The sequence below is a fragment of the Rattus norvegicus genome, chromosome 2 (assembly GCF_036323735.1).
Source record: "Rattus norvegicus strain BN/NHsdMcwi chromosome 2, GRCr8, whole genome shotgun sequence".
Taxonomy (NCBI): Eukaryota; Metazoa; Chordata; class Mammalia; order Rodentia; family Muridae; genus Rattus; species Rattus norvegicus.
Genome location: NC_086020.1, coordinates 186,403,559 through 186,428,883, shown reverse-complemented (window position 1 = coordinate 186,428,883; position 25,325 = coordinate 186,403,559). Strand labels below are relative to the sequence as shown.

General features: G+C 47.6%; 3 protein-coding genes across 19 annotated transcripts in view; all 3 read right to left on the bottom strand.

Annotated features, from left to right (window-relative positions):
* Positions 1-2,464: 2,464 nt before the first annotated feature.
* On the bottom strand, positions 2,465-7,217 carry Sf3b4 (splicing factor 3B subunit 4). Its single transcript, NM_001011951.1, has 6 exons — positions 6,947-7,217; positions 6,441-6,569; positions 5,454-5,996; positions 5,022-5,228; positions 3,165-3,338; positions 2,465-2,673 (listed from the first exon to the last, which is right to left on the bottom strand). The coding sequence occupies exons 1-6, from the start codon at positions 6,978-6,980 to the stop codon at positions 2,486-2,488; spliced, it is 1,275 nt and encodes a 424-aa protein (NP_001011951.1). The 5' UTR covers positions 6,981-7,217; the 3' UTR covers positions 2,465-2,485.
* A 642-nt stretch (positions 7,218-7,859) lies between these two features.
* Mtmr11 (myotubularin related protein 11) lies at positions 7,860-18,033 on the bottom strand. Of its 9 annotated transcripts, none has more exons than XM_063282578.1 (18): positions 17,904-18,029; positions 16,280-16,446; positions 15,780-15,870; positions 15,302-15,423; positions 14,995-15,055; positions 14,716-14,858; positions 14,227-14,305; positions 13,991-14,126; positions 13,703-13,790; positions 13,491-13,579; positions 13,283-13,407; positions 11,761-11,827; positions 11,499-11,569; positions 10,844-11,010; positions 10,457-10,630; positions 9,619-9,801; positions 8,942-9,235; positions 7,860-8,484 (listed from the first exon to the last, which is right to left on the bottom strand). In XM_063282578.1, exons 2-18 carry the CDS (start codon positions 16,343-16,345, stop codon positions 8,338-8,340), a joined length of 2,103 nt encoding a protein of 700 aa, XP_063138648.1. In that variant the 5' UTR covers positions 16,346-16,446; positions 17,904-18,029; the 3' UTR covers positions 7,860-8,337. The 9 variants fall into 9 exon arrangements, with proteins under 9 accessions (XP_063138648.1, XP_063138649.1, XP_008759551.1 ...); XM_063282579.1 differs by having other exon boundaries at positions 7,860-8,480; XM_008761329.4 differs by lacking the exon at positions 16,280-16,446 and having other exon boundaries at positions 17,904-18,033.
* Otud7b (OTU deubiquitinase 7B) overlaps positions 17,423-25,325 on the bottom strand; it is a 60,651-nt gene continuing 52,748 nt past the window's right edge. For 8 of the 9 annotated variants that reach the window (XM_063281883.1, XM_063281885.1, XM_063281880.1 and 5 more), the window contains 2 exons: positions 24,998-25,082; positions 17,423-23,722 (listed from right to left, as the gene is read on the bottom strand). In XM_063281883.1, the coding sequence (XP_063137953.1) occupies positions 22,520-23,722; positions 24,998-25,082 (1,288 nt within the window). In that variant the 3' untranslated portion in view covers positions 17,423-22,519. The remainder of the gene's footprint in view (positions 23,723-24,997; positions 25,083-25,325) is intronic. The other variant, NM_001107697.1, reaches the window with a different exon arrangement.

The following is a 25,325-nucleotide window of genomic DNA, read 5'->3' as shown; positions in this document are numbered from 1 at the left end:
CAGGGAAGCTTTGCCAACGCTCTAGAAGTCCTCCAAGTCTGCTGGCTGGAGTTCTCTTTCCAGGATGGTACTCGGAACAGCTCTGCCCACATGGGCCTCAGGGACTGGCCCTTTACTAGGCTTCCATTGATGAACTTCTTAAGGTTTAATGCATCTTTTAAACACATTGTTCCCATTTTTAGGTTACAGGCAGGCCTTGCTGACAGGAAGCCGTTTCTTCTCTTTCAGGAGCTTCTGCACACACTGCACTGGCATTTATTAGCTTCTCAGAAGTACAGTACCTGTCAGCCAGGGTGGTAGCACAAGCCTGGAGCCCAGCTTACCAGGAAGCTGAGACAATTTCTGTGACTACAGAACGAGTTTAAGGGAGCCTTAGACCCTGTATCAAACTAAAAGATACAGAGAGGCCCAGGGATCCAATCCCCAGTACTGCAAGCAAATTAAAAGGGAAAACAGGTTTCTTTTTAAATCCTAAGGGAAGACTTAAATCAAGTACTTCATCACCTCCTCTTCCCCAGTCCCCTGGACAGGGTTCATCAATATTGTTTCTTCAGGCCTTCAGGCTCTGTAGGGTGGGGGTGGGGCACTCCTGGCTTCCACTTAGGCATTTCCTTGTCCACATCAGGCAGCCTCACAACTTTGCTATGGTTCTGTTGGATGAGCCTCACATTTACATCTCTAATCCAAACCTGCCTCCTCCTGCCTAGTCAACATATACTACCTTGATGCCTGACTAACATGTCAACTAGGGCAGCTCATATTCCCCAGCAAAGAGCCCACAGCATCCTCCCTTACCTCAATGTTGTTTTGAAGGTTTCCATGGTCACAAATGAAAGAGCTGAAAAGCACTAAAACCTCCGGGAGCCCCACAACCTGACTCAAATCTCAGCCAGCCTTCCTACAGCCTTAGTGCTACAACCATCCCTCTGGCTAGCCAGAAGCATGGCAACCTCATAATTCCAGCATTCTACTGACAGGCAGGAAGACAAGGCAGGTTGAGGGCCAGTTAAGGTCCCAGGGTTAAGATTAGGGAGAGCTAGATCTTTTTAATTCTGGCTCGTTCTAGGAACTCACTATGTAGGCCAGGCTGGTCTTAAACTCAAAGATCCACCTGCCTCTGCTGGGGTCAAAGGCATGCACCACCATGCCTGGCTAGTAAGATCACCTTACCACCAAGACTACAGACATCACTATTTTCCGAAGGAAGTCTTCCTGAACATTCAGACCAAGTTAGATGTTCTGACAGTAACACTTGCTGCGTTCACCCTGGTCATCAGCAGAGAGTGGAAATCGTTTGGACGAACCAAGAATGTGAATAAAGTTAGGAATAAGATATAAACATCATCCGCTAAAATGAAGTTGCTCTCCTCACTTCGTCTAGCAATTATTTCTTTTTTCTTTTTTTCGGAGCTGGGGACCAAACCCAGGGCCTTGCGCTTGCTAGGCAAGCGCTCTACCACTGAGCTAAATCCCCAACCCCACGTCTAGCAATTATTAAGATATTCACATGACTCCAAATAAAAGCCATGGCTAACAACACTCAGGAGGTGAAGCTTCCACCGAGCATGGTGGCACATCACTTCAATCTCAGCAGAGGCAGACCTCTGAGTTCATGGCTAGCCTGGTCTACCTAGAGAATTCCAGGAGAGCCAAGGCACAAAATGGCACAAAGTTTCCCTCCATATTTTAACACTTTTCACTAGTTATCTATTTTTAAATATAAGCAAACACACATACATATATGCACCACCTCCTAGATAAGGTAGCAAATCATATATATGGGTGGACACACACACGCGCTATATATATATTTTGTGTATTATGGCCTACACTGTTTCACGAGACGTATCATCCTTTCCCCTCTGGTGTCAAGGACGGAACCCAGAACAAGAGTCCAGGATGCACTACTGCTGAGCTGCACTCCCAGCTCCTTGGTTGTTGCAAAGCTGTACAGAGCTCCAGTGTGTGGACTTCCCAGTTCATCCAACCAGCCCCTCAATGACAGATACTTTCAGCCGACCACACAGCGCCACAGTGGACACTTGTGTTAGTTTGCTAACATATCACCGGACATTTTATTCCTGTTGTTCATACCCCAGTGTTATAACAGAAGATAAGCTCTACTCCAAGTGCAGCTGTCTGGCGGTAAGGCACAGCACCACGACAACACAATAACTGCGTACAATGTAAACACCATCCCTCTTTCATACCACTCCTCCCGCAAACCCCGACTTCTAAAAGTTACTTCGCCAGAGAACAAACAAGAAGCATAGTTTTATTTTTCTCTATACATGTGTAAAGAAATTAGGACCAACATTTTAAAATAAAAATGAAGAAAAATCCCCTGTGGAAAACACGACATTGGAATGGGGACAGAGCTGCTGACAGGGGTCAGCACATTAGCCCTGACGAGCTACAGCATCTCTGATTGGTCCGAGAAATGAAGACACAGGGAGGATAAAAGAAGGAGACAAAGGATGACCATTTACTGAGGAAGTGGGCCCCGAAGTGGACCACGAGGAGGAACTGGGGGCCGTGGAGTGGGTCTGGGTGGAGGGAGGGGTCCCCGCTGGTAGCCATAGGGAGGGGGTCTCGGAGGACCGGTGTATCCATGAGGGGGCATCAATGGAGGAGGCCCACGCATACCGTGTGGAGGCATGGGACCTGGGTGACCTACAGGAAGAAAAAGAAAAGTTAACCAAAATGAAAACAGAAAGCAGCTAATGTTGAGATTAGTAGGATGAGAACAGAAATGTGGGAAGAGGGGTTGGGGATTTAGCTCAGTGGTAGAGCGCTTGCGTAGGAAGCGCAAGGCCCTGGGTTCGGTCCCCAGCTCCGAAAAAAAGAACCAAAAAAAAAAAAAAAAAAAAAAGAAATGTGGGAAGTTAGAGAAAGGACACAGGACAGGGTGATGGGCAAAGAAAGTTGTAAGCACACATGCAGGACCAACAGCTTGATGGCACATGCCTCTATAACCCCAGCACTGGGGAAACTAAGACAGGAACAGGAGTCACCTGGGGTACAGGCTGTCTGTCTGTCTCTCGCACACACACATGCATGCATGCACATGTGCGCGCGCGCGCGCGCGCGCGCGCACACACACACACACACACACACACACACACACACACACACAAATAAGAAAGGGGCTAGCGCCCACTCACCCATGGGAGATCCAAAAGGAGGCCCTCGGGGAGGCATGCCCATCGGAGGTGGTCCAGGATGAGGCATTCCAGGGGGTGGTCGGGGTGGTGGCTGCCCTCCAGAGCCTGGAGGCCCAGCATGGGGGTGTCCTAGGCCATGGGGGCCATGGTGGGCCAGCTGCATCTGGGACATCCCTATGAAAATAAAAACACAGGGACACAGGAGACAAAAGGAAACCAGGGCAAAGAAAACAAGAGAACAAAATAACGATGGTGAGATGGTGACAGAGAGGACACAAGCAAGGTGACACTGCTCTTACCCCTTCCTACAGTAAAACTCAGCCAGTTCTACACCATCTCCATTTTCCTTCCATGATTTTTTTTTTCAATCAATCTTTGTCTGAAGGTGACTGACAGCAGTGGCTAAAGTAGTCATGCTGCTAATATACCTCCAAGTTTATTTAGCACATCAGAAATGTGCTCTCATTTTCTTTCTCTGACTTAAGCTTAGAAGTGATGACAGCCAAGTATAAGACAAGCAGAACTTGGCTCTGTGTGTGATAGGACTTGGTGGCAGATAGATGCTGGGACAAAGGCCTAATTCTAAGGCCAGTAATAACTCCTTAGGAAGATCAGGCCTGATAGCGCACACCGTATTGCCCAGCATGCTAATGGTAAAGGCAGAAGGATCAGTAGGAACGGAGTACCTAGCAAAGTTGAGACCAGTTTGGGGTACATGAGACTGGTTAAAAAAAAAAAATTAAATTATGAGAAAAGAAAAGAAAATTTTAGTCTACCTTGGTAGTGCACACTTTTAATTCCAGCATTTAGGGAGGCAGAAGCATGTGGATCTATGTGACTTTAAGCTAGTTTGGTCTACAGAGAGTTGGAGGTCCACCAGGACTACACTGTAAACCCCACCCATCCAAAAGAGGAGTCCTTAAGAAGACAAGAGAGTAGGTGTCAAGAGAAGGTTTGACATGTGCAAACACCAAACACTGAACATGATAAAGCCCGAAAGCTCAGCCACCAGGAGGACCTGAACACTGGGCAGGGACAGTGAGCCCAGGTAGAATTTTAAGGACATGTCTACGAATACCTTGGAAAACTTACTCAGTGAAAGTAGATCAGATACAGAGACCTGAGTCACAGTGGCAGGAAGATTCCTACAGGAAGTGATGTGCAGTGCAGTCTAGAGCACTGGCTTGTGGCAAACAACAAAAACATAAGCTAGACTTGCTATGTAAAGTGGAAGACTGAACAGACAAACCCCCAGAGTTGTGGACTGGGCTCCTACAAGTGAGAGCCATTGAAGATGGTGTTGGAAAGAGAAAAGTAAACTGTGGGTTGAGCAGCAGCCTTTTCTAGTCTACCAAGAACCTCAGAACAGAGACCCAGAATAAATCATAACCTTCACATTTAACACTACAGATAAACACAGAAAAGAGAACCAAGCACGAAATCTACACATACATAAAAAAGGAATTGATCCAGGTTGCTAAAGTTGACATTAGAAAATCTAAAAATACATATGCCTTTAATCCCAGCACTTGGGAGGCAGAGGCAGGAGGATCCCTGAGTTTAAGGGTAACCTGGTCTACAGGGGGAGTTCCAGAACAGCAAGGTTTACACAGAGAAACCCTGTCTCGAAAAACCAAAAGCAGAAATGTCTTCTAGATTTGGCAACCTTGGAAGCAGAGGAGAGGTTGAGAGCTTTTGCCAAGCACAAGCTATAGGTGGAGATAACACAGGAGCACACCAACATGTACAAAGTATTGTTTGTTTTCTGAAGAAAAGGACTCTGGACTATTTCCACCCAAGACAAAGAGCACTGGGAGAAGCAGTACAAAGGCCCCTCTACAAGCTCAGCGCACTTACCTGGATGGGGCATCCCACCTGGTGGGAATGGATGAGGATGTGAATGTCCATGACCAGGATGTCCAGCCCCTGGAGTTCCTGCTGCTGGGGGACCATGTCCTCCAGCCCCAGGTGGCATAGGTGGTGGGGGCATTGCTGGGGGTATCCCAGGAGGAAGGGCCCCAGGAGGTGGCACTGGAGGTGGGAACGAACCAGGAGGTGGCATTCCTGTTTAAGAAATGAAGGACAATTAGTGGTATCGGACAGAATGTCTTTCCCAGCATGCTACACTCCAGCTTCCTAAGGACATGCACCAACTTCTTCCCTCCCACCAGCATCCTCACTCCTCCCTCACTGCCCACTGACTTCACAGCTTACTCTTCCAGGGCTTCCTCTGCCCCCTGACCTCCCTCCCATGGGCCTCACTGGCATAGTCTGAACTACAAGCTGTACCTGGTGGAGGAAGCCCAGAACCCAGGGATGAAACCACAGGATTGGGGGCAGAGGGTGGAGGGGGTGCATCGGCAAACAGCTGATGAGGGCGGTCAGCCTGAGACAGCGGGTTCTGGGCTGCCAGAAGTCGTTCAGCTGCTGAGCCATGTCGTTCACCCTTAGAGTCCTTCTTGAAGGCATAAGACACAGTGATAGGGCGGTTACACAGGTACTGCCCATTCATGGCCTCAATTGCTGCATCTGAAGCATCAAATGAAGCAAAATTAATGAAGGCGTAACCCTTGGAGTTGCCTGTGTCAGGGTCCCGCATAATCTTGGGGGTCTGTAAGATGACTCCAAAGGCGCTAAAAGTATCGTAAAGCAACTTCTCATCAATTTCTGGGTCCAGATTTCCAATGAAAATGTTGGCTCCTACATCCAGGTTTTTGTTGTGAGCCGAGGCTTTGTTCACCCGTATTGGCTTCCCATAGAGTTTGATCATGTTCATAATCTTAATGGCATAGTCAGCATCTTCCTCACTCAAGAATTCAACAAAGCCATAGCCTAGGAAACCAATGAAAAAAGACCACTCAGGTGAAGAGATTCAAAATCAAACATTAACTCACCAGTTTGCAAACACAAAGAACAAAGCAGGTAAGGGCTGGGTGGGGGCTCATGCTTCTAATGCCACCATGCTGGAGCAGAGGTGGAGCCCTGAGTTTGAGGCCAGCCTGGTCTACAGAGCATGTTCCAGGACAGCCAAGGACTACACAGAGAACCACTGTCTTGAAAATAAAACAATAAAAAGAACATGACAGAAGAATAATCTTACTTCACTTGAGAATGGTTCCAGTAACTAGTGCTAAGAGAAACTATTCCAAAAACTGAACTGAAGCTTAAGGGGGAAAAGAACCTTTAGGTTGCTCATTCCAAAGTAGTTGTGACTGGAGTTGTGACTCTTCAGGGGCCGTTAACGCTATACAGGGTTAATTCTCGACATGTACTCACCTTGGTGCTGGCCAGTGACTCTATCCTTTGGCATGTGGGTGTTGACCACTGGCCCTGCCTGGAGAAAGAGCTCCCATAGCAGTGGCTCGCTCACTTTCTCGTCTAGACCTCCCACGTACACCGTGGCATCTAAAGGGAAGAAGCAGGAGGTAAGGAGAGGGTCAAGAGTGAAAAGTAAAATAAAAACCAAAAACGTTAACTAAAGACCCGAAATTCCCTCAGCTTCCACAGTCTAGAAAAATCCGCTACGTCTAATTTGGCATTCTTGCTGATCCTGTATTTCCGGAGAATTTTGTCTTCTTGGTAGAGGAGTATTTAAAGAGAATGGATCTAGAAGCATCACTCTTCATAGGCCTGGGCCTCCACTTGGCCTCGAGGCGAGCCAGGCGCCCAGAGGTCGGTCTCACATCAGAGGGATCTCGTCTCCCACCCAAGCAGAAATGCTTCTGGCATTAATCAGCTCTTCACTTCCCTGCCCCTATCTTGGTCTCTTTTCTCCCAATTACCCTGATTCCGTTCGGAGATCGGTCCGGCAGCCATGGCGAAAGGGCTCCCGCCGTCTCTAAGCAGCAGCACCGCCCCCCTGACCTCAGTTTCTACTTCCACTTCCGGGCCAAGGCTCACATTGGGCGGGGCCGGCGACAAGGGAGGAGCCGGAAGCGATCGCGGCCATCTTAGGAGTCAGATTCGTGTCGGACAGAAGGGAAAGGTGCTCTGGAGCTGCCGCAGCAATCGGGGTGGAACAGAAGTGAATCAGCCGGTCTTGATACAGTTAACTAAAGCCCTGAATGCTTCCAGACTGTTAGGGCATCACACTGCACCCCAAGCGCAAATTGAAATGCTAAACCAAGCTTTGTATGTTCTGTGACGCAGAGACGTGTGCTAGGCAAAGTCCCGCCATATCCAGGGCCAGGACTGCCTTTGAAAACAGCCTATTTTTAATTCGGTCCACAACGCTCGTGCAGATTCGCCCTCGGCCTAGGCTTGAGCTCGAGGTATTTTGGTTTCCCGTAAGTGTCAGAGCTCCTCCAATCTTGGGAAATTTGAGACCGAGGGTGCTCACAGGCAGGTATTGAAGCTTTAAGAGGCAGGTGTGGATCTCTGAGCTAAAGGCTAGCCAGGTCTACAGAACGAGATCCAGGACAGCCATGGCCTCACAGAAAAATCTGTCTCGGAAAAAAAAAAAAAAAAATTCCAGGCTAGCCTGATATACAGAGAGACCTTGTCTCAAAAAAGGTGTGTGTGCGTATGTGTGTGTGGGGCGGGGGGGCTTTCCCAATATTTCATGTGCATTCTGCCCAGCCCTGCCAATCCTTTATTTCCTTACAATAATAAGTGTCCTTTTCTCAGTTCACACTACCCCACAACCACCACCGCTTTGCTGAGATCTTCATTCAATACAAGAAAATACCAGCAATGTGTAGAAATACTGTGCTTTAATGAACTCCTTAAATAGAAATGCTGCTACAAAAATATACAGTGGGAGGAGGAGGTGTCTCCCTTATTCACCTCATTCCCACAGAAGACTAAGAAAAGATTTCAATGTAGTGTTGAGGGGTTGAGAATGAGGTCTCTAGGACACCTTGCTGGGGCTGATGAAAAGGGTCTCTGATATCATACTTTTGACAACCATCCAAATGGCACAGAATTGCCTCGAAAAAAGGCAATCATTCTGAATTGGTTTTGTTTCTTATTTTTCAAATCACAAGAAACAAAAATAGCTCCAGGAACCAAACGAGACAGGAGAGCTGGAGGTTGGTAGCACCATCTACAGAAACTGGCCTACTAAGTGAGCTTTACAGACTGGAATACCAAACCCGAAGCACCAAGGTCAGACATAAACATCAGCAGAAACAAACCCCCGCCCTCTGCCCTGCCTTTGAGATGGCTAGCAGTTTCAGCAGATCTGAGAAAGGATAGTATTTGGATCTCTTTTCTTGCTGTGGTCCTCCGGAGATATTCTTGGTGTCCATTTTCTTAATAGTTCCTGAAGATGAGACAGCTCATCTTGAAGGCCAGAGATTGTGAGAGCTGAAGAGCCTATCTGGGGAGAGGCAAAGGAAGGTGCAAAGAGAGATTGTCACAGGTCTAGTTCCTTTTTCTTTTTTCTTTTTCTTTTTTTCTCAGGTTTGTCTGTTTTTATTTTCAAGACTGGGGTTTCTCTGTGTAGCCCTGGCTATCCTAGAACTAACTCTGTAGACCAGGCTGGTCTCAAACTCAGAGACCCAGTTGCTCCTGCCTCTTGAGAGCTAGGATTAAAGGTGTGTCCCACAACTCCCTGGCTAGTTTTCTAGTAAGATCCTTGGTACTTTAAAGTCTTAAATGTTCTTTCCCCTTCTAATAGTGCTCTAGATTCTACGTGCTCCAAAGTCACAGGCAGTTCCCACCGCCTGCCATCCCAAGTGGACCCGATTTGATAAATGGAATACTACTCCCCAATTACTCCAGCCCTTTGCCTTCTCAGCTCTTTCTCCCCCATCCAATCTGTCTTCCCTTCTCACCTGGACCTCCGGCCTTCCCCTCAGGTAACAGCGTTTCCAGAACCTGATCTGTGGTCCCAAATATCCAGGCAGCAGTAGCCCAGGAGGTAAAGGGCAGGCTCCCCAATGTGAGGGGAGCCCCCATTCCTGGTCAGCTAGGCTTTCAGAGGATCTAGCCGGTCGAGGGAGCCAATGAGAAGAGACTGTCAGCAAGGAAGTGCTGTCTTGCCAAGGACAGAGCTGATTCAGGGGGGTCAGGGCCCCTCTGGAGAACAGCCACATAGAACTGGGGGATCCAGGAACCATGAGGCTTGGCTAAAAAAGAAGAAGCCAACAGACAACTAGAGAACAACCTCTCTCTGAAGTGGGAAGGGGTACCTGGCTGCTGGACTCACTGTGCCAGTGCCAGACTGCAGCCCTCTCGTCTGACCTCCCTGCTCATCAGGCTTTCGAGAGTTGGGCCCATTAGGTTGATTTTAGAGAAACATGACATATGGACATGAACCAAGAAGACAAACAGATGAAGACCCAAAGAACGCTCTCCTGCTCTAGAGCATGTCTTCTGAAGGCAGGCTGCAAGTGACAGCAATTAAAGATAGTGGTATCTTTCTCTGAGGGGCTCGGATATCCTATCATTCTCATCTAGTAGTGACCGGGAACCTGAGAGAGTCAAGGAAGTTGAAGTGTAGATACCTTACCTGCTGTCTAGGGAGCCCGCTGTCTGGGCAATGTTCCGGATCGTAGCCAGGATTAAGGAACTGTGATATCTGTTCCTTGCTGTAGCGTAAATCCCAGTCCCAGACGGACAGATGTAAATTAGCCGGGCTTCCAGCTAGGGGCTGGGAGTACTCGGGGGTGTAAACTTGTGTATATGAGTTGAACTAAACAGGAAGCAAAGAAACGAGTGATTTGAGTTCAGGATTGGTTTGGTGGATAAAAGTGCTTGCCTTGTGAGGGTGAGGACCTGAGTCTGAATTCCCAGAACCTACACAAAGCCAGACAGACACACAGCTCAGGGTCTGCCATTGCAGTGCTGCTACAGGACGATGGGGGCAGAGACAGGAGAAGCCCCTGAGAAGCTCTTGGACCAGCCAGCCTGGAGTGTGCAGCAGACAAGCAACAGTGACTGTCTCAATAGGTGAAAGATGAGGACCGACACCTGTGGCTGACCTCTGACCTCCACGAGACTACTAGGACATGCACACACACAGATATTTAAACAAGAATGGTTAAACCAGTGTGTGTCCCTGTCCCATATCTGGAACAAATTTTAAACCTCTTACCTCCTCTGTTTCTGGCATCACATACAAAATAAAAATCTGATCCTGAGAGTGAGCTCCCCCAGCCCTTCCACAAACCTCAGTTTTCCTAAATCAAGACCAAATTCCGGGGTTGGGGATTTAGCTCAGTGGTAGAGCGCTTGCCTAGGAAGCGCAAGGCCCTGGGTTCGGTCCCCAGCTCCGGAAAAAAAAAAAAAAGACCAAATTCCTAAAGTTTGAAATGCTCAAAAGAAAAAAATTAAAAGAGGTCACTGACCTGTCCACTCTTCTTCCCGCGCTCCCAGGGAGTGTTTCTCAGAAAGGTGAGGGTGTCCGGAACCCTGATGCTGTCGTGAAGAGCAAGAAGGAAAAACTCGGAGAATTCAAATTCAGCTGGAAACTGCTGGAGAAGCTGCCAGGCACAGTCAAGGAAGAGAGGGAGCACCGGAGCCTTCGAAGAGAACACAGTCGGAACAGGACACTAAAGAAGTCAGGGATTAAAACAGGAATTCAGAGTAGTAGGGGTTCAAGGCTGACTCACCTGAGTGTTCACTCAGCCCATTCACACGGAGTTTGAGTCCAGAGGTTAGATTATATCATTTTCTTACCCTCTTCCTTTAGTAATGACCCCACTCAAGACAAAGAGACCCTAAAGTGTCCTCACCTCCTCACTGGCCCCAGTTTCCCCAAGCCTGGTCAGGAAAGGGTGTCCAGCTGCCACCCACTCTCGTTGCACTAGTGACTGGAAACCAAACAATGTCCGGGCTTCCGGGGCCAAAAGCAGCTGGACGAGTGAAGAGAGGAGGCCATTGAAATCACGATCACCACGCTCTGGGTGACAAAGGAACAAAGAAGGGGGTCCAAGAAACTAGGGCAGGAGGGAATGAGATGAGGAAACACAGGAAGAGGTGGGAGGGGCACATAAAAGAAAATGGGGGGGGGGAGGCAGGAGTGAGAGGGCACAATGAAGAGAAAACAAAGCTCAAATGATTTACTTGATAGACTTCACCTTCTAGAAACACTCAACATCAGAGAAAGCAGAGCCATACTTCCCAAACCATCATGCCCAGTGCCCTTCCCACCCAGTTCTTATCCACTAATGAAAGGGGGGAGGACTAAAGACATTGTTAATTTAGAATAAAGGACAACTGTTAAGTAGGGGACGGAGTAGCTCTGAAGGATGAGCTGGCACTCCAGGTGCTTCCGACTAACAGGAATGCTAATATTAAAGGGGCACAAGGAAGAGCCCCCTTCCACAGTACCCAATCACAGGAAGGAAAAAAGATAAGGCACGGAAGGAGCTGACCTAAGGACCTCACCTTGAAGCACTACAGAACGGACCCGGGACGTCACTAGTACTGAGATGTCGCTGGCCTTTCGAAGACAAGACCTGGAAGGGCATGTGAGCAAGGGAATACTGTGTCGGAAGAGGGTTAAATTCCCAGTACCTGTCCCTCCTGCTAGGCAGCAGTAGTCACAGTCTTGGGAAACGGTGGATTTATGGAAGGCCATTGGGAAGCATAAGTCACGAGAAGGTTGGGGAAGTCGGATTATTAACTGTGATTAGAAGGCTGGGCATACCTGACATAGTCCAACCACCGTGTTCCTTCCAAGGCTGAGAGCCATTTATCTTCAGCTACAGATGAGTCTAGCACAGAGGGAGCAAGAAAAACGAGATCAGAACCCAGGATCTAGGTTTGTACCCAGATGTGTAGTGACAATTTGGGAATTTTGGTTTCTTTAAAAACACAAATATAGAACTTTTCTTTTTAATCCAAGGTGTGGGGCTGCTTCAGACTTGTCAGCAGCAGCTGACTCTGATTTATCTCATGCTCTAGCAGAGGCACAGTTCTGCCAGCTGCAGACAGTTTCTGTGATTGTGTGATGTCTGGAATTCTGGGAACCTTTCAGAGGGTATAAATGTTAGAGCCTCTAGAGGTTGGTTGCAGTTGTGCTCAAAGAAGAAACAAAAGGAAAGAAAATAGATTCTGCGATCCTCTCTCTTCTCTCTCCCTCTCCCTCCCACCTCCCCTCCCCTCTCTCCCCTCTCCCCTCTATTCTTTCTTTCCTGTCTAGTGATAGGGGCTGAAACTGGAGGTGGGGGGGGAGGATGAAGAGTGGGAAAGAGAAGAATCCATATAGTAGTAAGGACTTGCTACTCAGACGGGTTAAGAAGTCTGGTTAAGATGTGTGTGCTGTGTGCTTTTTTTTTTTTTTTCTTTTTTTTGGGGGGGCTGGGGACTGAACCCAGGGCCTTGCGCTTGCTAGGCAAGCGCTCTACCACTGAGCTAAATCCCCAACCCCTGCTGTGTGCTTTTAATCACAGCACTCAGAGGCAGACATATCTCTGAGTTCAAGGCCAGCCTGGTGTATGTAGTAAGTTCCATGACAGCCAGGGCTACACAGAGAAGTCCCATTTTGAGAAAACAAACAAACAAACAAACAAACAAACAATTTCCAAACAGCAACAAACCCAAACAAACAAAATCCCATCTACTTAACTTAAAAAAAGAAAAAGTCTAGCACTTTCCTAAGACTGAATGTGAATTATGAATGAAGGCCTTGGGTTTGATCCTGAACATTTAAAAAAGGCCTTTATGAGTATACAATATTGTAAATAAAATGCATGGTACACCCAAGATGGGTAAAGTGAATTTCATAAAGCTTTTTACTTTCATTTTGTTTTGAGACAAGGTCTTGTACATAGCCCAGCCTGGCCCTAAACTCATTATGGCACTCCTCTTGGTTTTACTACCCAAATGCTGTGATTATAGGTATGTGCCCCACACCGATATTCAGCCAATAAAGTTTTATTTTTAAAGTTGCAGAACAGGGTGTGGTAGTTCACGCCTTTAATCCCAGACAAGAGGGAGCCAGGTGGATCTGAGAATTTGAGGTGAGCGTGGTCTGCACAGTGAGCTCCAGGTCACTACATAGTCTACTTCAAAAAATAAAAGCAAAACACAGTGTGGGAAACAGGTCATTAGTAGGTCTGTAGGCAATGAGGATGGGATAGAAAAATGAAAACTCACTGGGCTAAAGGATCTACAATGTACAAAAGAGTAAACCAGGTTGGGGTTAAGGGCTCCAAGGTTATTCTCACCAGGCAGGCAAAGGGCCCTCAGTTTCAAGTGGGCAAGTTGGACATCAGCAAGACTAGGCATCTCATCCATGGTGTCTACCAAGACAACATCAGAGTGCCCAGCCTGTAGCATTAACTCCACTGCTCTGGAGGGAAGAAAAGAAGTCAGGAATGAGGGGAAGGGGTCTCCTCAGAATACCTAGCCCTTGGGTCTCATCAAGACCCTCACCTGATGTCTTCTTTGTTCGGGTCACTGGCTATATAGAACCCTGCACATCGGAGAAGGTCACTGCCTCCCGGGTGGTGCCAGGACAGGCGCTTCAGATGGGTGAGAAGAGGGTCATTGTGAAAGAACTACATTTAAGCTACCTTTGCCCCTACAATGACCTCACAGCAAGCCCTCCCATCCCTTGTCCCCTGACCCTCTAGTTTCAGACTGACCGGTCCACGGCCCTGATGGAAATGTGCAAATGCTCTTCTGACCTCACTGTCCAGAATTCGATTAGGGACCCAGAAGTAACCTGAGAGACTGCAAAGTGAAGAGCGAAGTCACAACTTTGTTATAACAAGGAAGTTACTTTGGAAAGAGCATTCCAAGGGATCTCAGGTTTTGAAACCAGGAGTAACAGAGGCCAGAGCTTATGGGAAGTGCTGGCTTTGGAGGATCAAGGAACTCTGGGAAGACTAGGAGGGCAGCAGGAGTCAGGGCAGCTTGAGCAGAGTCATCACCTGGTAGCAACATCGAACCTCTCATTGACCATGCTAACCCTCCAGCCTCTGGCCCCTTGCTTCTTTCGTTCTGTTTCCCAGTCTTCTAAAGTCTCCAAGAGAGGAATGGGTGGCTTTCTGGAGCCAGAAACCTTGCCTTGAGAAAGAGTGAGAAACAAAGGAAGAAGAAATATTTTGTCCAACTAGCCCCTCCCATGTCAGACTCACTTCCCATCTCCTAAAGCGCTGTTGCTTACCAGCTTTGCTCAGGGTTATTCCTCTGTACTGCTGGACTTGACTGCTCTGAGCTCTGGCTTGAATGATGGCCATGGTTACCTGGGGAAGGGAGTATATCCTATCCTTTAGCCTCAAACCGAAGATGTACAAAGACTGAAACAGAGCATGTTTTTCTCTACTTACTGCCTTTATCACCAATATCAAAGAGCAGCTAAAACAAATGCTAGAGAAGGGGACCTCTACAAACGGTAGGTGCTGTGGTCAGAAGAACAAATCTAAAACCACAGACTCATTGACTATTAAGATGGGAATTAGTTAGGAATATTACCCAACTCTCCCATAGTTACTGCTGCTCATAACTGACAATCAGACTAAAGTTCAGGCCCCTCCCCCTGATGAGACTGTCACTCTTCTCCTTGAGTGGAGTGAGAAATGGTGAGAGACCCTGGAGCATTGAGGGAGCCCTGAGGTGTCAAGGTGAGAAGGGTTTTTCTAAGTAAAGTTCTTACCTGGAAGGCCTGAGGTGCCAGCCCTCCAGCCTCAAAACCAATTCTAAGCAGCCGGAAGTCTCTGCCGTGAATCAGAACCTCTTCCGGAATGAACTTAAGCTGAGACCCCGGACGGAGAAGCTGCACTCTGGACAAGCCACTCACTGAAGTCAAGAGTTAGGATTAAGTGTGGGATCCTCCTGGAAGCATTTCCTCCACTCCATCCTTCCCCACCCCTCAGTCTTCTGAAAACAGAAGGTGGGGGCTCAAATGCTCCTCTTACCAAACCCTCAGACTTACCAGCCTCTAATCGCCCAATGTTGATCAGGGCAAAATCATATTCACTACTCAGTGGAGTATCCTAAAGGAATCACAAGACAGACATCTGACATCCATCCTTGTCCTGCCTCGATCCCTCTTCCCCTCCCCTGTAAAAGGCAGCTTCCTTAGAAATAATTCTACTGTTACCGATACATTCAAGATAAACAGAGCATTGCTATGTAACCTAGTCTAGCCTGGAACTCTCCTGGTCTTCCCATCTCAACCTCCCAACTGCTGGGAACACCATGCCCAGCTTCGGTATTTTCTATTACACTAGCTACCTCACCTGATTTCGCTGCCATCCACAAGGCTGGAAGGTCACCCTAAAGTTAGTGCAGATCAGAGTTCCAGGCAGTTCTAGTCCTGGCCCTTTCCTCCGTCCTGGTGCCCATGCTAGGATATGCTCCCCTAAAGGGGAGAAAGAGAAGCAAAGTTCTGTTCCCAATGCTGCCACAATTCTACATAGCTACTCGTCTCCATCCTTCTAGAATGTAAACCTGAAGGAAAAGAATAGACTTTTTTTTAACCTCTAAAAACTCTGCATAGAACATGGCACATATACATTCACTGGTCATCCAAAGGGATGGTTAATAGGAAAAGTAACCAGGGTGAGAAAGCAGAAGGAACAATGGCCAGGCCTTGTGAGGCAGGAGAATGAGTCTCAGAAACACTTTGAGGAAAGGAATGAGGAGCGATCTTTGGTGAAAACAAAAAGAGGATGGGGTGGGAAGACTTAAGGAAATCTAGAGAAGTCAGATTATTACCTGGGAGGCAACCAGAGGCCAGGCAGCTGCCTAGTTGATGACTGCTAGGCTCCGGCATCCTGTTCCCTGGGTCAGACTTCGGTCCAGAGAACTGAGCAGGGAGAGAGTTAATCTAGGACCTCCCAACCTCAGAATCGGGCAGTTCTTCAGTAGCTGCGTTTGGGGACCTGCATTGTGTTCTCTCTCTCTCTCTCTCTCTCTCTCTCTCTCTCTCTCTCTCTCTCTCTCTCTCCCTCTCTCTCCTTCTCTCCCTCTCTCCCTCTCTCCCTCTCTCCCTCTCTCTCTCTCTGGGAAACTGAGATCACTGACTGCGGCTGGCAGACAAGGAGGGGCTGGTTAATGGATAATGAGACAACTCGAGACTGAAAAGGCAGACCAGCTCCATGACAGTTGATAAAACAGATACACTCTCCTCCTCTGGATCCTTTCCTTCCCGCTTATTTTTCACAGCATCCCATTCACACCCTCTTGCTAGCCAACCTCCCACTCCTTCTCCTTACCCCCAGCTCTGGCTCCTCCTTCTGGGGGGCAATGTTGAAACTCTGGCCCCGACCCCCCCACCACATTTCCCTGGCTCCATCCGGGACTGGAGCAGCTAAGGGTAGGAGTCTTCAAAGATGCTCGCTCTCTCTGGGGAGAGTCTAAATCCTAGAGCTGGGGAGAAAGGCTGGGGAGGACACAAGGGTAGCGGCACTTGGGATACCAGGAGCACAGTTTCCGGGGGTGGGGTGTGGGGGGGTCTTATTTGAAAGGTGTGTCCTGCCCAGACAGGGGAGGCTCTTTGGAAACTTCGGTGACTCTAAAAGAGAACAGGCAAGATGCCCAGCCCCTTAAAGGAGAACACGCACTTTTTTTTTTTTTTTTTTAAAGTAGAAAGAAAATGGAGGAGCTTAAGAAAGATCGGAGGAATGGGGGAATTGGGGAATACTCTGATTCCCTTAACCCAAACCCACATTCTAGTCCCTTTCTGTCCGTGAATATTAGAGGGGAGCAGTAATGTAATTAAATGTAATTAAATGAAAACATTTTGGCCTAGCTCTCTATACTCTCGATGAGAAATATACTAGGAAACAAGTTATTTTTGTCTCGTTTATTTATGGGTTTTGTGATTTTGTTTTGATTTTCAGCCTCCTCTGACTAACAGATTGAGAAAAGGACATAAGTGAGAACTGAACCTTGTACCCTTTTTCAGAGAGCTTGACAGGCCGAGGGGCAGAATGGAGTGGGCGGAAGTTGGTGTGTCTGGGATGCAGACATAGCATAGGTATTTTGATCTGCAGATCTCGGCAGTGGAGCGGGGGCTAGAAAACCCAGGAAAAGTTCGTGATCTAAACCAGTCTTTGCGCCGGGCAAGCGCACCTCCCCACTCCCGCTGCTACCTATTCCACTGGAAAGCCCTGCCCCAGGTACATGACTCCGTCCCTCCAATCCAGTCACCAGATCTTCTAATGAATGATTCATGTTCTGGATTTTGAAAGTTAAGGACTGGAAACCTCTTTTCAGTTCCAGGATCACATCTCCCCCTCCTTCCCTGCTGAATTCAAAAGGCAAAGATGGGGCTGTAGAGGACTAGGAGGCACAGAAGAGATGCTAGGGAGGGCAGTTGAGGACAGGGTGAAGACAGGAAATGAAATACAAATAGGTGTTAATGAGCTGCTGTTTTATTGTTTTTGAGTCTGTACAGAGGCAGCAGTCCTTAGGTGGGCGCCATGACATTCAACAACACCCCCTTCCCCACAGCACACATCCTTCCAGCCTCAGCTTCCAAAGTTCCCTTTGTTGGCTGCAACTGTGGAAATAGTGAAGCTAGCATGAGCAGAGTCTGGAACAAACAGGTATGTACTTGCTAGCAAGCAGGCCTAGAAGCCTGATTGTAGAAGTCCTAAAGGCTGCTGACCACCACCACCCCACCACACACCTCAGTGTCTTCTGGAATAAAGTATGTAAGGAAATTAGTACTTTTCTTCTCTCCACTACTTTTCTTCTAAGAGCCTCCTTCTGTTCTTTAGTGTCTTGAGGTGTGGGAACGGAGAATATAGAGGGAATGGTCAGAACGGAGGTAAGTGGTTTGATCATCACCTAACCAGGGGCTGCAGCTGAGAACTAGGTAACAGGAAGACTCACCAGCTGCCGCACGAACCCAGATGTCCACTGCATGGGAAGGGGACAGGGAGGCAAGGAGCTATATCAAATGTTTCCATTTTCAGACCCCCGCTCTGGTTACAGGTTTGTGCCAAGAGCAAGGGCTGCTGGGAGGGGTAGCTAGAGGAGGAAGGTGGAGCTGAGTGACTCACAGGATGAATCACAGATCCAGTTATAAACACAGAAAGAGGCCAAGGTCCTTCCCACCCCACTCCTTAGACAGCTTCCATCACTTCTGCTACCCCCAACCCACATAAGCCATGGGAAGGAGGGGCATAGGAATTCTACCTGATAGTGAACATGATAGTGTTTTGTTAAACAGCTTAAGCACAAAAGGCAATATACAACTTGTGACTGGGTATCTGCAAAATGCTCAAGAGTGCCTGTATGACTCATTGAGCCTGCATTGACAGAGATGAAAAGAAGAAAATATTAACAATCCAGGGTATGTTTCCAGACCAGAAAATGGCTTCTAATTCTGTCCTCTTGCCTATGGTTATGTGGCTGGGTACTGCCTCTTTGAAAAAGAGAACACACTTCAGTCAGAAGTGTCTGATAACTCAGACAGCCATCACCCAAATGCTCCTTTATTGAAAGAAAAATAAAGTGTCCTGAACCTTGGACATGTGAGTGAAAGGAAGAACGGCAAGGGCCACATCTCAGAGAACTTGGGCTCAGGGTTACCTCCCGACTGTACAATATAAAGTCATGGTAATTTCTGCTTTATTGGTCTGTGCACTTTGGAAACCTATGGTGAGGGAGGGTACTTTTATTTTAAGGCACAGCATGGAGCTTAACACCATCCCTCACTCTTAGAAATTACATCTTAAAAACTAAATAAAAGATATAATTTATATCATTTACAAAACACAGTATGAGGAAAATCTCTTTCAATTCTCAATTAAGCCAGCCTTAGTTAAGGGATTTGGAGGTCAGTCCTCTGGTGTAGTTGCTGTAAGTTGGGGATGGCATGGTACAGAGTGTAGGGTGGAGAGAGTGTAATTATGTTAAGCGTAAAGGAGAAAAATAAGAACCCTGAAGATCTCTCTCCATTAAAACTTTAGTGGGACCCCAGATGCCCTGGAGTAAAGAGTAATTGCACTTAAATGTAAGCCTGAGAGATGAGGCCATATGTCATCTAAGGATACACCACGAGTCTATCACCTTCCCACCCCCATCCCGTCATCATACACAGGACCCTCCTAAATAAGGGAGGTTTTACTCACTTGAATGCTCCCCACAAAACCCTCCCTTCTCCCCACCACAGTACTGGCATGGGCTTGCTTACTGTTTTGTTTCCCAGACATTGCTTAGCTCCACCCTACTCAACCCATTCCTTCATCCCCATAAAACAATGAAAATCTCACCAGCCCTTACTAAAAAATAATCTGTCTCAGAGTCCCTCATCTTTAAAATGGATTTTTTTTTTTTTGGTGCCTTAATAGTCACCTTCCAAATGAAAACTAATTTAACAAAAAGTTTTAAGTACCCACTTCCCACACGACCTTAGAACCCTCCCTTTCCCTGGAACTTTCTTATTTTTTCTTTGGAAAGGCAAGCAGAATTGAAACTGGGTACCATAGAAATAAAAACAAGCATGATACAAGGTTTCTGAGTCTCTTCATTTGTCCTCAGTTTTTAGAAACAGGAGTGTTAAGTATAATCTAGTACAATCTAATAACAGATCAAGTCCAAACACAGCAGTCCAGTGGAGATGGAATTCCCTGGTTTATTCTCCAGGAAAAGCCCTGCTGGGCTATCTGCACCCCCACCCACCTAGGCAGGCACCCCATGTATGCTGTGGGAGGAGGACGCCACCAGTGCACACAGGTGTCTGCAGTCAGGGAGAGCAGTGCACACAGGTGTCTGCAGTCAAGAAGAGGGGGCTCATGGTGAAGGTTTCACCTGTGTCATTCAAGCTTCGGAAACTGGGACAAGTCTAAGGTGATGATGACAAGGCACAAGGCGTTAGTCCACCATTCATGGGGAGAAAAACAGGAGTGCTTAAAACTCACGAACCAAGATAAATACTATCTTGATGCAGTATTTTAAAAAAAATGAAAAAAATGTAAAAACACCTTTATAAACATCACAATTTAAATAGACAGGATTTGTCTTCATATTTGTTCAATTAAGGGCTCTCCCCTCTTTCACCTTAATACGGTTCCTGTTATATCCTAAGATTTTGATGTTTTGTTCAATCTGGGTTTTTAATGTTTATATACTGAAATAAAAAAATGTCTGGCATGATGTGATCCCAGCACTTGGAAAATTTGAAGCAAGATCATACATTTAAGGCCAGCCTGGGCTATAGGAAGGAGCCTACCTAAAAAATAAGCCAAAACCAAACCAATCCTCAATTTCCTAGTAGACCTTTAAAGTAAGCACCTGCCAGAAATGCTTGTCTCATACTAGGTTTCAGCCTGAAGAAAGCTGGGTGTGGTGGCTCACGCCTAGATACCAGCACTCAGAAGACTGAAACGGGAGGGTTGCTATGAGTTGGAGGCTAACCTGGGCTATATAATAAGTACCAGGCTGGCAAGCCAGGGCTACACAGCAAAGAAACAAACAAAAAAATAGTCTAAAAATGATGACAGGAAATTATTAAATCAACAGATTGGCAGACCTGGAAGCGACTTTCAAACTTTTTGAGGGGGCGAGAGACAACTTCTTAAACTTACTAGTTCCATAAAGAAGTCTTGACTAGCTTTGTTACCGAAGAAAGCTATGTGATCATCTTCCTGACTGGGAGTCCCAAAGCCTTCTCCTTCCTCCCCCCCCCCCCTCTCTCTCTCTCTGATTATCTTCCTGACTGGGAGTCCCAAAGCCTTCTCCTCTCTCTCTCTCTCTCACACACACACACACACACACACACACACACACAAACGTATACATGCACATATAGAGCCATTTGTGACTTAAATCAAATTTGGGGACTACATTCCACTAGTGGGTGACGGCATGCCTCAGCAGAGAAACCGGAGCTGTCTGGACACGGGCAGCACACTCACACCCTCTTCACACGCATCCACAAGTGTATAGAATTGCATAGATGATTTTTTTCCCCAGGAAAAAAAATAAGGAGAAAGGGCAATGGCGCAGGATAGTCTTCAGGTTTAAAGCTCTTAGAAACAGCTCTGGTCAGAGCATAAACTGTCCAGACTTGTGCTTTGTGCAAATTGCAAGGGAGCTCTCGCCATTGGGTCCACCCCTACTTCTCTGGAGAACAGGGCTGGCTCAGGAAAAGGGAGAAATCCAAAGCCAGATCAGCTCACTGGAACTAATCTGTGGCCTGTGGCTACAGTTCACTAAAATATATTTCTCTAGCTACCTTTTTATAAGTGGCCCCTAGCCCCCATACCATGCTTCAACTCCAGTCCTAATATCAAAAATAATTCTTCTTACAAAGTGTTTTTTATTATTTTAATAAACTAACCACAGACTAAGGTCAGCGATGGCTTAACAAAAGAAGCCAGGACGTTAAGTTCATTCTCCAGAAGTACACAGGAAGGAGAAAAAAATCATTTAGATAGGGGAGGGGAGTAAGTAATTTTTAAATTTTGTCAGAGTCGAGTTTTTCTTTAAAAAAATTAGTCAATAAAATAGGTTGCTCTCTACGGAAACACAGCAGCAGAGGACAGTGCTCGATAGAGGTTTTGGTATTGTTTCAAACAGTCTGGCCAAACACCTGGCTCCTCCGTCCCTTCTCAGGTGCACTCAAGTCCACGTGTAGTTATTGCTAAGGAGTTAAAAAATAGATCACTCTGCACCCGTTCACCTGAAGAAAATCCCACATACAAGGCTGCTTTTACCACTTTTCTCTTTCCCAAAAGGAACTTGCTTTTAAAATAAAATATCAAAAAAAAAAAATCACAACATCTTAACTTAGCTGAGCTCAGTCCTTAAAAAGGATGCGGAAAGGATGGGGCAACAGGCAGTCTCCCCTAAAACTAGAGTGGATGGCAGATGAGTATCTAGAACCTAAAACTCTCTAGGAAAGAGCCCTCCTTTAAGTCCTCCCTTTCCTATTTCCATTCACTAGGATTTAAAGTATGCTTTCTGTGTGACCAGGCCAAGCACACACATTACTGCCTTGATCCTTCAGGAAAAATTTATCCAACCCTAAAATCTACCTAATTCAAACCAAAATCAAACTTGTTCAGTACCAGACTCACTCTATACTCCCAAGTACACTACCATGTGCTTTTCTTCTAAAGTCAATGAACTTTGGTCTATTTTTTCCTTAACCGATTGAGAACTTTCTTCCCAGGGTACTCCCTGAAGGTGTCCACCCACCTCCCACCCACACACACCTAGTATTTCCCTACTTCCCCTTGGGTCCTGGGATTGGGACCCAAGAGGTTGAGCTAGAACCTCCCTCCCTCTTCTGCCTTGCAGTCTCAAGTCAACTGTGCAGAGGAGCACTACTGCCCTCGGAGTAGCTAGCCCTGTCCTGCTCTCTCGCCAGCCTGCCAGCACTCCAGCTCCCACACACATTTCTGCACTTGCCCCATCAACACAGGGGCTGGGTCCTGATGAGCCAGAGTTGAGCTTAACTTTCTTTGTTTAGTCCCTTTCCCCACTAAGGTTCTAGCCATTCAGAACCTGTGTGCCAGCAGTTCCCCACCAGGTTCCCGTTCCCTCCGCCTCAGTTCTTCCCTGTAACAGCAAGAGCAGAAGTTGTTTGTCTCAGGGTGTCCATAGAAGCTGCAGTTCGGTTGTTTGCATTTGGTCTGGGTTGGGGGAAGTCCCCGGGGAGCTCCAGCCCATCCATCTGGCTCTGGTGGCTCTCTGTAGCCATTGCTATAGGAGTCAGCCACACGGAACTGGGGTGGTAACAAGGCACCCCTGTGAACTCCATCTTTGCCTGGCTCCAGAGATGGGATGCTGTCCTGGTGGGAGTAGGGTCGCCCAGGAGGGTACTGTCTGGGAAAGGTGGCATACGATGGAAGGCCCCCTACACATGGACCCCCTGCCAACTGCCTCCGAGGTTCCTGGCAGTGGACTCCACCCCCAGAAGGTCGAGGAATAGTAAAGCCCCCAGGGTAACCAGGAGAGAAGCCCGTTGCCTTGGACTCTGCTGGGGAGTCACTGGGCTGGTCCTCCCCGCCGTCCGGCTCTGGCTTTTTGGCTGGAGGAGGCCCACTAACTAACCCTCCATTCATGATCTTCCTCTCAGCCTCCTTCTGCTTCTGCTCTGCCAGGAATCTCTCCTCAGCATCTGCAAGGTAGCGCTGGATCATCTCCTCCTGATACTGGTGCCGGTGGCCCATCTTCAGGGTTCCGACAAAAATGTATTTGCCCTCCCCTTGCATGGCGATCCTCAGAATGCTCAGGCTTTGCATCACCTCCTGGCTATACTTGCTCCCTCCGTTGCCGACAGGCTCAGATGTGGGCTTCTCAGACACAGGCCCATCGCCAGCTGCCTCCTCCTTGCCACCCTTCCAGCTCTTCAATGCGTTGTTCTTCTTCTTCTTCTCTAATGTCTCCGTACCACTGCTTATTCCAGACCCACTCCCCAGCCCTCCAGGCTTGGGGCCCTTGCTATGCATCAGGCCCCCCATGTTCTTCTTAAGCTTGCTGCCCAAGGTTTTGCCAAAGCTGCCCAGTTTGTTAGCCACGGAATCTGCTCTCTTCTTGTCCTTCTCCCTGTCGCGCTTTGACTTCTCCTTCCGCCTGCTGCCCTCGTTGCTGATAGAACTGCTGCCAACCGACTCCTTGTCCGACTCCCCTGACTCAGGAGTGGACCTGGGTTCATCTCCAGCTGAGGCTGTGGGGGACTCGGGCTGGGCCAGAGGGGCCTACAAGAGAGAAGAGCACGGACAGTGACCTCCCTGGGCTTCCTGTGGGAAGCTCCCACAGACGTGGGACCTAACAGCTTACAGAGCTACCATAGCCCTGCTCTAGGGGTTAGTTACATAAAAAAGGGTGGGATTCTGGCTAGTGTTTTGTCACCTTGATATAAGTTAGAGTCCCCTGGGAAGAAAGCATTGCCAGTCATCGAGCTGCTTCTGTTATATGGCCACATAGGCCAGTCTGTAGGACATTTTCTTGATCAGTGATTGATGTGGGAGGGCCCAGCCTCTTGTGGGTGAGTGGCCCTACTTCTGGGTAGGTGGCCCTGGGTTGTATAAAGTGGAGAGAGCAGGCTAGTAAGCAGCATTCCTCCAGTTCCTGCCTGAGTTCCTGCCTTGGCTTCCCTCTATGATGCAGTGTTATCAGCACATGTACACCAAAGGAACCCTCTCCTCTCCAAGTTTCTTCTGGTCATGGTCTTTACCACAGCAACAGGAAGAAAACTAGGACAGGTGGCATATGCACCATGAACTCCATCTGGGGAATGACTATCTAGCTCCAGAAAAGGGTTACTGATATGATGAAGGTCACTCAAAAGGCATTGTCCCTCTCAGGCTTCAGCCTGCTGTGTCATGGGCCAAGGAAAGATACTTGTCTGATATCTAACTTCCCCTCACTCACTGCAGCCCAAGCTCCTTCTGTAGTACAGAGACCCAGATCCAAAAGGGAACCTGAGAGCTGCACAGCATCACAGCACAGGGCATGGCTTCTGGCTGAGCAGGGGTCTTTCCTTTTCTTCTTTTGTCTGTCTGTCTGAGACAGGGTCTTGGTACACAAACCAGGGTAGCCTCAAACTCACAGTCCCCTGCCTCAGTTTCCCAAAATACTGGGACTACAGATGTTTGCTACTTTGCCTGGCTGGAAAAATATTTTTGCAGATACCAGAATGTTCTTTACTACAAGTCTGTTTATGTCAAATTCTGTTCAGAATTCATCTCAAGGAAGCTGTAACTAAGTACAAGCAGCCAAGCATGAGCACTGCTGTCATACAATCTATATGCTAACATGTGGAGGTCCTGACTCCAGGCTCCAGCAGAGCCAAATACTAACAGTAAATAGATGGCAGAATGTGACTGCAGACGGTGGGCATAAGGGGCAGTCAGGAAGGAGGGGGATGTGTTCTGACATCATCATAAGCTGCACTAGAGCAGATCCTCCTTGCTCTTCCTTCAGTCACTGAATGAGGACACACGGGGGCTCTGGGTGGGAGCAGTGCTCACTTGAGACTCGGAAGACAGAGGGATCCACTTCACATTCATATAGCTATGCAGCAGATGCAACTTCACTTCCAGAGACAGGATTACACTGTAAAAAGGAGAAAAATTAAACAGTCGTTACTTCAAAGGTAACTAGCCCTTTGGAAAGGACTCAACAGTGTCCAGAGACCAGCTATCAAACAGCTGCCAGTATTACTGTTGTGACATCATTTAGCAAGTTCTGACCATAAGGTGGGGACTATCTTTTGGTTTTCTTCTTGTTTTAAAGAAAGGGGATCACTGTGTAGTCTGTCATATCCCTGAACTTGCAGTGATTCCCCTGCCTCAATCT

What these genes read in the sequence shown, in the direction of transcription:
- Mtmr11 (XM_063282578.1), bottom strand. Translation starts at nt 16,345, where the DNA reads ATGTGGTGGGGGGGTCGGGGCCAGAGTTTCAACATTGCCCCCCAGAAG. An exon ending in AATAACCCTGAGCAAAGCTG is followed by an intron (nt 14,127 to 14,226) that starts GTAAGCAACAGC and finishes CTCTTTCTCAAG; the next exon opens with GCAAGGTTTCTGGCTCCAGA. An exon ending in GAGGGCCCTTTGCCTGCCTG is followed by an intron (nt 11,828 to 13,282) that starts GTGAGAATAACC and finishes CCTCTGTGCTAG; the next exon opens with ACTCATCTGTAGCTGAAGAT.
- Sf3b4 (NM_001011951.1), bottom strand. Translation starts at nt 6,980, where the DNA reads ATGGCTGCCGGACCGATCTCCGAACGGAATCAGG. An exon ending in AGGTGGGATGCCCCATCCAG is followed by an intron (nt 3,339 to 5,021) that starts GTAAGTGCGCTG and finishes TTATTTTCATAG; the next exon opens with GGATGTCCCAGATGCAGCTG. An exon ending in TCCTTTTGGATCTCCCATGG is followed by an intron (nt 2,674 to 3,164) that starts GTGAGTGGGCGC and finishes TTCTTCCTGTAG; the next exon opens with GTCACCCAGGTCCCATGCCT.